This window comes from Diabrotica undecimpunctata, chromosome 10, assembly GCF_040954645.1.
Source record: "Diabrotica undecimpunctata isolate CICGRU chromosome 10, icDiaUnde3, whole genome shotgun sequence".
NCBI lineage: Eukaryota > Metazoa > Arthropoda > Insecta > Coleoptera > Chrysomelidae > Diabrotica > Diabrotica undecimpunctata.
In genome coordinates this window covers 58,886,905-58,899,176 of record NC_092812.1, presented here as the reverse complement: position 1 = coordinate 58,899,176, position 12,272 = coordinate 58,886,905, and the positions used below count along the sequence as shown (strand labels likewise).

At 31.6% G+C, this 12,272-nt stretch overlaps 1 protein-coding gene across 1 annotated transcript; it reads left to right on the top strand.

The window, feature by feature from the left end:
• Positions 1–2,436: 2,436 nt before the first annotated feature.
• LOC140451841 (ATP-dependent DNA helicase Q1-like) lies at positions 2,437–9,989 on the top strand. The gene is made up of 6 exons (XM_072545744.1): positions 2,437–2,745; positions 3,373–3,987; positions 4,161–4,372; positions 4,513–4,780; positions 8,906–9,122; positions 9,392–9,989. The coding sequence occupies exons 1-6, from the start codon at positions 2,733–2,735 to the stop codon at positions 9,879–9,881; spliced, it is 1,815 nt and encodes a 604-aa protein (XP_072401845.1). The 5' UTR covers positions 2,437–2,732; the 3' UTR covers positions 9,882–9,989.
• Positions 9,990–12,272: the final 2,283 nt, after the last annotated feature.

The window sequence follows — 12,272 nt, the reverse complement described above, 5'->3', positions numbered from 1 at the left end:
CAGGACTGATTTAGACATATATTAATATATAGAAATAGGGAGACACTGGTGGCTTACCGAGGAGGGTCAATAATGATTTGGGGAGGTATTTCTTACGAAGCAAGAAGTTCTCCAAGACCATGTCGTGCCTTTTGCACCATTCATTGGTGATAACTTCAGACTAATGCATGACAATGCACGTTGCCATACAGTAAGATCTACCCGTGAGTACCTTAATGAGGTCGGGATTCAAATTCTACCATGGCCAGCACACAGTCCCGATCTTAACCCAATTGAGCATATCTGGGACAACCTCAAAAGACGGGTAAGAGCAAGAGTACCAGTCCTGCATCCTTTGAAGAGCTGAAGACAGCTGCGGTAGAGGAGTGGCACAATATCCCCCAATCTGATATCCAGGATATGAATATATGAATGGATTGCTAAACCGGCTCCAAGAAGTCCTAAGGTCTAGAGGCGGCAACACCCATTATTGATACCCAATTTTTTTTCAATTAGACTTTGATTTCCAAAATATTGTTAATTTGAATTTTCTTCGAAGATTTTATTCATTGGATTTTTACTGTAACAAATGACTTTTTTTTCAAAAAGATTATTTTTCCTCTTCCGCGGAGATAAAAATTGATAAAAAACATGTCTAGTTGTGAAAGCACCTAACTTTTGTATTATCCAACATAAGCGAATCAATCCAAAAACAAAATGTTGAGAAAGCATGAGGCTATAGTTACGATTTAATCTCAGTATTCTACAAATGCTAGAATATTCCACAGGGTGATGCAAACTTTAAGAAAAAACATAGTTTAATTCGTACACCCGGTATACAACGAAAATTTACTTGTTTAGCAACAATATTATTATAAAGATATTGTCAAGGAATAATTTTTCCCTCCCAAAGAACAATACAAATAACAGTAGGGGACAAAGATCTATGATATACTATATTCTGTCGAATAGAGAGTTACAGGCCTCTCAAATCTTGGATGTAAGAGCACTAACATCAGCAGAAATAGGAAGCGATCATAAATTGGTATTGTGCAAAATCCGAATGAAAACACATATATGTGATAGCAAAACACCAGAATACACCACAAAGATAAAAGTCGAAAGCTTACAGGATGACTCCACAAGATACCTATTCCAAAAAAGAATAACCGAAAAAAGCAGTAATAAAAGAAGCCTAGCAGAAAGCTAGGCAAAAATTAAGTATAATATCTTAGCCTCGGCCAAGGAAGTTCTTGGGGAAAGAAATATAAATACAAATAAATCGAAGAACTCCATAGTTTTGTACAGAAGTGAAGGAAAATGTAAAGGAAAGAAAAAAGCTTACCTGAAATACATGCCAACCAAAACACAAGAGGCATACCATAATTACAAGACAATTAGAAACGAAACACATGCACTTGCAAGAAAAACGAAAAATGATCACTGGGAACGCTTTTCGAAAGAAATGGAACATGATTTTTACGGTCTGTAAAAGGAAATATGGCGCTTCATATGAGGTCAAAGAACGGAGGTAAAGGAACTAATAGAACCAAAACACATACAAAAGATTACGTGGATTGACTACCTAAAAAAGCTATATACACAGAAAGAACAAACGACGCTAAAATCGGAAACACCAGAAATTACCACAAATGAAGAACTTATTATTTTTAGATTAGATCTTTAGCCAAGATAAAAAAACCTTGTCTTAAAAAAAAAGATATCCTGTTTTCGGTGCAGACTATTTATGACTTATTTTAAAAATGTGCCAGTGAGCTATCAGCGATGCTGCTGCAACATTTTATAGTGAAGAAAATTGCTCGAACAGTTTGACGACGATTCTAGTGAATTAAAAAGAAAAGAATGGAGACGATCCAACATGCAAATAAACAGAAACTTCCCGTAAAATCGATAAACTAATAAAACCAATGAGAAATTACAAATGTTTAGAAAGGGTAAACGTTTGTCATTTTGCAATTGAGGTTCTTTGACGATATTAGTGAGGTAGTTTGTTTTTGATACTATCTGATCCTGAATTGAAGATAGGAAACCCTCTGTATTGGAGCAGATAATGCTCCATTGTTGATCTAGGTATTCTTGGCTAGGTTCATCTATACTTATCACAGCTTTTGTTTTACTGGGATTTAGTTTTATTTCTGTTTAATTACTTAATTCTTCTACCTTCAATTTTAAATTTGTTTTTTTATGAGATATCAAAATTACATCTGTAGCATATTACAGATCATTCAGGTATATCTATATCTATATATTTTAATAAATCCTTTTTTTAGTTTTACCTGTCTTTTCTGAGATGGCGCAGATCCTTTGCGTCTATATTCTTTGGTTTATGATGGTGCATTACAGTTTTCAATTTACAGGTCCAATTACAGTTTCCTTCTATGTCCAATAGTCTAGCAATTATTGCTTAGATGGCGCTAAATGTAAAATTTTAGACAACATAAACAGAAACTGAAAAGCTATCGTTCAAAATAATACTTTAAAGAATTTAAAAATAATAATTCACTTCGCTTCTGTTGGAAATATTGTTCACACCCGATATTCATTATTAATCTTGATATGAACATCTTTGTTAATAGTGTATTTAGGTTAAGTCGCTAATTTGACCGGTGGCAAAGTTTAGGCAAAGAATATAGACGCATATATGCGTCTATATTTTTTGGTTTATCATTTAGGTTAAGACTAAAGTGTATTTGTTTTGGTTTTTTTATTTGAATATACTATAAACCACAACAATGGACGAGGAAGGTAATTTAATATTCAACTTTTGTTTTAAAAATAAAATGTAGGTTATATTTTGTTCTCTATTGTTTAATGTATCCTCAGGAATAACTTTTTATAGTTATTAAATAACTGAATAACAGCCTGTATAAGAAATCATTGGAAGATATGTTAATTTTAAAAAGATTAGGCTTTAAGGTATTTGGATTTCATCAGTAATCTTAGACTTCCCATTTTTTTTCTGTTTGCCAATACCTTTTAGCTTTAATACTTTAGTATAGTAGTAAGGTAGGCCTTTAGCTCTAATTCTTCATGTCCATTCTCCTCTATAATAATCTCCAAATAAGTAAAATGGTCCACTCTCTCGACTTTATATTCTCTTGATTTGTCAGATTTGAATGTGAACTGACCATCTTATTTTTGCTCTGTATTTCTGAGTATCATGTTGACTTATCCAGGTTTATTTCTAGGTCATATCTTGCCCAATAATCTATTCTTTTTATATCTCTTAATTATTTTCTGGTTTTCAGAAGCAAAAACCAGTTCATTATTTTAGATGAATCTGGTCATCGTTTTTAGAGGAAAAATATGTTTGTATATTGTGAAATTCTTTAGTTTGGTTTATTAATTTTAATTATAACAATTTTTTTTTAGAATATTTGACAAGGCAAGCATATTTGGAAAAAAACATAAGAGAATTACGACTTAAACAAAAAGAAATATCACACCAGATTGCAATATTAACAGCTGAAAAGGAAGAGCTGCAGAAAGAGCATTATATATCTAAAATAAAAAAACAAGACAATACTAGCAATTGGATAGAAAAAGAATTTCCATGGACCAGACAAGTAAAAGAAATCTTAAAAAATACTTTCAAATTTGATAATTTTCGGTTAAAACAATTAGCAGCTATAAATGCTACTTTATCAAAAAAAGATGTTTTGCTCCTCATGCCAACAGGTGGAGGGAAGAGCTTAGTTTACCAGTTACCAGCTCTTGTAAACAATAATATTACATTGGTGGTTTCTCCACTTATATCTTTAATTGAAGATCAACTAATGGCATTACAAAAGTTAGGAATATATGCAAATACTCTAAATGCTGGTTCTTCCAAAGAAGAAAAAAAAATTATTTATACTGATATGGACTCAGAAAATCCAAAACTAAGACTTTTGTATGTAACTCCAGAATGGGTTGCTAAAAGCAAAATGTTCATGACCCATTTGCAAAAGTGTTATGCTAAAGGACATTTGGTTCGTATTGTCATAGGTAAGTTAATAAATTATATTCTAATATCATAATTATTTATTTTATGTAAAAACATGCATATAAACCAAACATAAGTAAATATTGATCATCAGGTTGGGGAGAAAGAAAAAGGGCTCATTTTGAACATCTATTTAAAAAACACTGTGGTAACTTTTAAACTTGATCTATTTTAGATGAAGTACACTGCTGTTCTACCTGGGGTCATGATTTTCGTCCAGATTATAACCAGTTGGGTTTTTTTAAAGATATGTTTCCCAACGTTCCTATTTTGGGTTTGACAGCTACTGCCACTATGACTGTTTTACTAGATATACAACAAATGTTATCTTTAGAGGATGCAGTCATTATTACTGCACCTTTTAATAGACCTAATTTATATTACGAGGTATGTATAGGTTATCTTTAAAATTTATTACTTTCGCTATAGAAGTATAGCAGAATGCAATTAATCTGAATTTTAGATCATTTTGTTTTCTAAATTTATAGACATAAGCAATATTAAACTAATCTGAAAATCAATTGCAGGTGATAAACAAACCTCCTGAAAAGAAGGATTGTGTGAATCTCATAGCCAAGTTGCTTGAAAAAAAATATAAAGACCAATCTGGCATTATATATGTATCCACTATTAAAGAAACTGAGGAATTGAGCGAAGCATTAAAAGAGAAAGGGTTTAAAGTCAAATTTTACCATGCCCAAATGCAACCTGAACACAAAAAAATTGTCCATGAACGATGGATGAAGAATAAATATCAAGTGATCATAGCAACTATTGCTTTTGGAATGGGAATTGGTAAGTTTGGATATTATTTTTATTTATTTATTTTTTGTACAAGTGGAAAATCTCTTGGATGCTGGGGAAGCTGTCCTTGGCTGTGATAGACTGAATAGGGGACTTAAAGGTTGTCTGATTAATAAATATATTGATGATTATAATGGTATTTTTGTGGATAAATATATGTGACTACTTAGATAATAACTAACATAGATTATAGTATATTTCACGCTTTTTCAAAAACATGTAACCCTTTTTATTATATATAGATATGGCTATGCTGCCTTTACTATAAAGTTAGCTTAGCCATTGTTTCTCGGAACCGGTTACAGCAATATACTTATTGTTTTTTGACATAAAACTTCAACAATAAATTAGCAATTATCTATCTAGAATTTCTAGATATCTAGATATCTAGATATCTAGAATTTCTAGATATCTAGATATTTAGAATTTTCCAGGGATGAGTTTTGTGCTAGAGGATGATGGGATACTTTTTGGGGATTGTTCAATATACTAATCAACAGCAATTAGCGATAAAATATGCCGCCACGATGGGCTCTGTAGTCTTTTTCATTCCGATATATAGCTATGGCTATGCTAGCTTTACCATAAAGTCAGCATAACCATTATTTCTCAGAAACGGTTGCAGCAATAAATTGTTTCTTGGCGTAAAACTTCAGCAATTAATTCCTAGCGATTCACTTTTTTTGGTTTCAACGTTTTTGGCTGATATCTTAATTTTTCTGGGGATGAGTTTTGCGCTAGGAGATGATGGGGTAGTTTTTGGGGATTGGCCAATGTACCAATCAACAGCAATTAATTAGCAATAAAATATGCCGCCAAGATGGGTTCTTTTGCTTTATCCATTGTCTAGATATAGCTATGGCTATGCTAGTTTTACCATAAAGTCAGCATAATCATTGTTTCTCAGAAACGGCTGCAGCAATAAATTGTTTCTTGGCTCAAAACTTCGACAATAAATTAGCAATCAATTCCTTGTGGTTTGCTTTTTGGCTGATATCTCGGTTTTCCGGGGGTATGTTTTAAGCTAGGAGATGATGGGGTAGCTTGTGGAAACTGGTTAATATACCAATTAACAGCAAATAATTAGCAATAAAATATCCCGCCAAGATGGGCCCTGTACCCATTTTCTCAAAACGGCTACAGCAATAATTTTTTTCTAAATTATAGTGTTGGTCTGAATTTGGCCTTATAGTCATAGTCATCTTTATTGATCCTTTAAGACATTCAAAATAAATGTATAGGATACGTCACTACAGAATTTGGTATAAAAAACATTAATGTGTATAATACAATATTCACAGTGTAAAAAAAATTGACAAAACATAAAATATATAAAACAACATTTTTACAAGTAAAATATGAAGCTATTGCAGTTTGTCCTCAAGATATTCATTTATAGAATAATATGCTTTTCTTAAGAGTAAATCTTTAACATTTTTTTTTAAACTTAGAGATAAGTGGTATTTCTTTCACAGTTTTTGGCAAATGATTGTATAAGGTCAGTCCCATATATCTGAAGCAATTTTGAAATTTGGATGTTCTGTGTTTAGGAACTCATAAAGATTCAGCACTTCTTGTATTGTAGTAGTGATTGTCTGAATTTACTGGAAATGTATTGATTTCCTCTTTGACATAAAGTAAACATTTATAGATATATAGGCAGTAGAAAGTTAAAATTTGATGTTTAATAAAAACTGGTTTACAAGACTGTTGATAATCCAAATTAAAAATTTTACGGATAATTTTTTTTGGTTAATGAACACTTTGTTACTATCTACTGAATTCCCCCACAAAATTACATTGTAGCACATGTGGCTGTAAGCAAGGCTATAATAAACGTTCATTAATGCCGAGATGGGTAGTGTGTTTTTAATTCTAGATATAGCATAAAAAGCTTTATTCAATTTCATGTTCACTGAATTCACTTGCTCTGACCATTTGAGATTACAATCAATGAATACACCCAAAAACTTTGTAGAGTGAGTGGAAGATAACATATTGTTTCTATCGTGGTTGGTTAAGATATAGTCATATTTAGATGAGTTGTATGAATGAAAATAAATAATTTGCGTCTTGTCAATGTTTAATATTAGTCTGTTGGTATTACACCAGCGTATAAAGCAGACAACAACATTCTTCATTGTCATTTTTAATTCCTCTAGTGTACGCCCAGAGACTATTAACGAGGTATCATCAGCAAACATTGATATTATAAGTGCCCTTATGTGATCTGGTAGGTCATTAATAAAAATTAGGAATAATAATGGCCCCAGCACGGATCCCTGTGGTACTCCTTTATTTGTCGTGTATGGTTCTGAGCTTGATTCTTTCATCTTAACAACACTCTTCCTGTCACTTAAGAAATTTATTATCCATTCTAGAAATATCCCTCTAAAACCAACGTTATATAATTTATTGCGAATAAATGTTATGTCTAAGCAATCAAAAGCACGTGATAGATCAAAAAATAGTCCTGCCACGTGGTTTCTACTATCTAATTCATCATAAATACGCTCAAACAACCTGCATGCAGCCGTGAGTATTGACTTTTTTGATCTAAAGCCGTGTTGGGTTGGAGTTAATAAATTGTATTCTTCTATAAAATTTAACATTCTGTTGTATACAACCTTCTCTATTACTTTTGAAATTATGCTAAGGACAGATACTGGTCTATAATTTGAAATATCATGAGGGTCATTCTTTTTGAAGATTGGAATAACTTTTGCCATTTTAAATATGGATGGAAATTGGCTGGTTGTTATTGAGAGATTCACTAAATGGGTTAAAGGAATCGATATATGATCACTTATCAGTTTTATTATTTTTACAGATATGTTATCAATACCAGTACTAGGCTTATTTTTTAGTTGATCGATTGTATTTTTTATTTCAATTGAAGTTACGGGTAAAAAGAAAAATGTTTTGTTACACATTTTTGAGGTAGTACAAGAAGAAGGTAACGATGTGCCAAAATGAGTTTGAAGATTGTATTCTGTAATTGTAGCAAAATATGAGGCAAACGAATTAGCAATATCACAAGACTTGGTAATAATTTTATTATCATAATGTAGAATAATATCAGACCTGTTCTTTTGCCTACCAGTTTCACTGTTTACTAAATTCCAAATTGTTTTTGGTATATTGTAAGATTGATTAATTAAGTCACTATGAAAGTTTTTTTTAGTATTTATTAATAGAGAATTATATTCTTTTTTTGCCTGTTTATAGGTATCTTGACACTCGAGACTCCTTATATTTTTTGCTATCCAGTGTAGATTTTTTAGTTTTTCACTAGCGTGTCTTACCTCATTTGTTACCCATGTAGCCTTATTTGTTTTGTGTGCTTTATACCGTGTTTTTATTGGACAATATAAATTTAGATTGTAATCTAAAATGCTAACAAATGAATTTGTGGCATATTCAGCATTCAATTGTGAATAAACTTCATCAAAAACTGTAGAAGAAATCCCTGCTTTAAACATCAGCATATTTTCATCTGACATATCCCTGTAACTGATGGGTTTTTGATCTTTTTTCGATACTTTATTGGCTTGCAAATTTACACTAAGTGAAAATACTTTATGGTCACTGAAGTGACCCTCGAACACATTTGATTTATAAAGACGTGGTTCGATATTTGTCAATATGTAATCCAATTTTGTATATGATGTTTTACCTACTTTATCTACGAAAACTCTTGTAGGAGCCTCAGATGTGACTCTCAGATTATAATTTACTAAAAACTCATTAAAAGATTGCTTATTATTAGACATGACAAGATAATCAATGTTTAGATCCCTACAAATATAAATATCATGATATAGCTTACTGCATAGCTCCAATATATTATGTATAAATTGGATATGCGAATTTTACAGACATGTTTTTTATTAATGAATCATTTAATATTAATAAAATTTGTGCTACTAAATTAATATTAAAAATTGTGCTGCTTTCATAGAAGATAATCTTAACAAACTCAAAAAATAACAAAATTGCGACCACTTTTAATCTTAATTTGTGAACAATATCCGAACGTGTCTTGTCTGCCAAACTAGAGTTCAACCTTATTTTTAATGATTTAGTTATCTGTGTATAACGAACGTTATTTTTCAGACAAGCCTGATGTTCGCTTTGTAATTCATTACTCTGTTCCTAAAAGTATGGAAGGACTTTATCAGGAAAGTGGAAGAGCTGGTAGAGATGGACAAAAATCAGACTGTATAGTTATGTTTACATTAGCAGATTTTCTTAGGAATTTTACTATGTCTTCGTCAAAAACCGAAGAAAAAAATTCAATTCCAATTTTACTATACTGTCTAGAATTAACTAGGTAGATATGAATAAAGTTTATAAATACTCTCCATCAAACGTCGAAAGTTTTTGCCTTTAAAGTATATATACAACTCAACCTTCTTTCTAATATTATTCTCCAGAGGTATATCCTCAGTTATATCTAGAATTCATTTGTTAGATATTTAGTAGTTATAGTCTAATTTCTTTTGTTTTTGTATTAAGTTTAATATCATTTCCTACAATTCTTCTCTATCTTTTGCTATCAATACAACATCGTAATACTAAATAATTTTTTATACGTTTTAGGTGCAGAAGAGCAATAATATCGGAACATTTTGGAGACATATGGAGGCAAACCGATTGTGCTAAAATGTGTGATCATTGTAAAAATCCTAAAGAAATTTCTGAGTATAATATTAAATCAGCTCTTAAAGATATAAAAACTTTGATCGAAGTTGCTAATAATAAAGAAGTAAAACTTACTCTTAATAAACTATTAGCAGCCTGGTTTAAGTCAAGTGGTAATGAAGTAAAAGTGAATTCTATAAAAACGCCAAAGTTTTCAAAAGAACAAGCAAAGTATATCATAGCATATCTAATTCTCAAAGAGCACATTTTGATTGATAAAGGATTTACTATGTACACCACTGTGGCTTACATAAAATCTGGAGAAGAACCTTCGACATCAGAAATTGTTATGCCTTATAGAACAGATATTGGGTTTCCAAAAGTTAATAGAGAAATATCTCATAGTTCAAAAAAGGCTAAACTAGATCCTTCTTTAGAGGATAGCTAAATGTAATATGCGTGTAACACATGCATTTTAAATGTGATACAATTATTTAATTAAATAAGATAATATTTGTGATTTTTATTTTATTTTAATAAAAAAATGTAAAGAATGTATATGTGTTTTACTAGTAATAATAATAATGTCGATAAGTCCTACCCAAGCCAAGAAGAGATTCATGAGTTTTGGGGAAATCAACTATCCACACCAGCCTCTCTTAACATCAATGTTGGATGGATCAATTATAGAATGCACAACTGTCAACCCTACAGAACTACTTCCTGCGAACCCTTCACTACTGAAGAATTATCAAAGAGGAAATAACTGGAAATCTGGACCAGACGCAGTTCAAAACTTCTGACTAAAGAAATTTTGGAGTGTTCATGAGTGTTTATTAACACTAATTAATCATGTTATTTCTAATACCATTATTCCTAATCCATGGAAGTTTAGTGGATTATAGATTTATTGAAGATAAAATGGTGATGTTTTTATTAAAGTTATTTTACTTATAAAACTTGATTACTGCGTACAACAAAACTACGTCATATATCAACTTGACAGTGAATTAGAATAATACAATGTGAAAAACCCTATTAATACTAAATTTTAACACTTTCCCTTATTAAAAGGTTTTTCGCATCTACATCAGTCCCATCTTTGAAAGAAGGATTTGGAATCTTATTTTCATTAAGAGGTTTGGTCATCATATCTACAATTTTTTGTCGTAAGTTTAACTTTGCTTCTGCAACTTTTTCTCTCATGAAAAAATGTTTAATTTCTGTATGTTTCGTTCCACGATTACATTGAAAATTTTCTCCTAACTTAATTGCTGCTGTGTTATCAATTTCCAAATCTGGTACTTGCTTAAAATTAATTACAGGTTTAAAAAGTCTTATCTTATAATCCACAAAATTTCTTTTCTAGCTTCATTTACAGCAACAATTTCTGCTTCTGTAGTGGATGTGGCAACCATACTTTGTCTCTGACTCGTCCAGGAAACTATTCCTCCAGCATATAATATTACAACTCCAGTGGTTGATCTTCTTATAGCAGTACAACCACCAAAATCACTATCGCTGTATCTTAACTGAGTTGATGTGGCTGGTTGATGATGAAGTAGTGACACCTAGGTGAATCGTACCTGCAAGGTATCTAAAGACTCTTTTCAGTCTTACTACATCTTCATCTGAAGGATTTTCTAAAGCTCTTCAGAGAAATCCAACACTGAATACAAGATCGGGTCTGGTACAAACCATTAAATACATTAGGGTACCCACTGCTCCTCTATAAGGAAACGTGTGATTGGTATCTTTCCCCGACTTAACATCACTATTGGAAGTCTTCTCCATTGGTGTTACGACTGGTTTGCATTTTGAGAAATTAAAACGATCCAGGATTTTTCTAGCATATGCATTTTAGCTAACTTTAACTTCTCCTCTATGCGACCTCTTAATTTCTAAGCCCAAAAAATAACTTGCTGGTTTTGAGATTATTTTAAATTACTTTTTCAACTCTTCAATTAAATTTTCTAACTCTAGATCACATGGAGCTGCCACTAAACCATCATCAACGTTCAAAGCAATAATTATCTTTTCGTTGATTTTGTCTCTTACAAACAAACATGGATCAGCCTCACTTGTTTTAAATCATAGTTTTTCTAAACATTTATTGAATCTCGTATACCAGCAGTGTGGTGCTAGTTTTAGTTCATACAGACTTGTGTTCAATACATGCAAACCATGTCTTTACCCTGACTGTAACCATCTGGTTGTTTCATGAAGATTGTCTCTTCTAACTCTCCATAAAGAAATGCAGTCGAAATATCAAACTGTTGCAAAAGCATGTTTTCACTAGCTGCAATGCTCAAAATTGATCTTAAAGTGGACTGAATGTTTCTCGTTGGTAGAAGCCTTTAATTACTGGTCTAGCTTTGTAACGATCAATGGAACCCCCAGGATTGGTTTTGAGCTTGTACTCCCATTTACATGGCAATGCTTTTGCGTTATTGGGTAACTTGACTACTTTCCAGTTATTGTTCTCTTTAAGAGAGTTTATTTCTAAATCCATAACTTTAATCCAGTCTGATCTTTCTTTACTGTTTAAAGCTTCTTCGTAAGCCTCAGTTGTTGTGATGGAATAAAGAATATCTTCAGCTGCTAGTATATAATCATTGCTGAGATGTGAAGGCTTTTTAATTTGATCACGATTTTTTAGGTTATATCTTCCTGCTTCTTCTGTGATTTCATCTTCATCTACAAATTCTTTATCATCATCTTCTTCACCATTCTGTGAGATTCTTTCATCATCAATTTCATTTTGTTCTAATTGAGAATTATCTATATCATCATTGTCATCTTTAGAATTTTCTGGGATACATAGGGAGGTATTATCTTG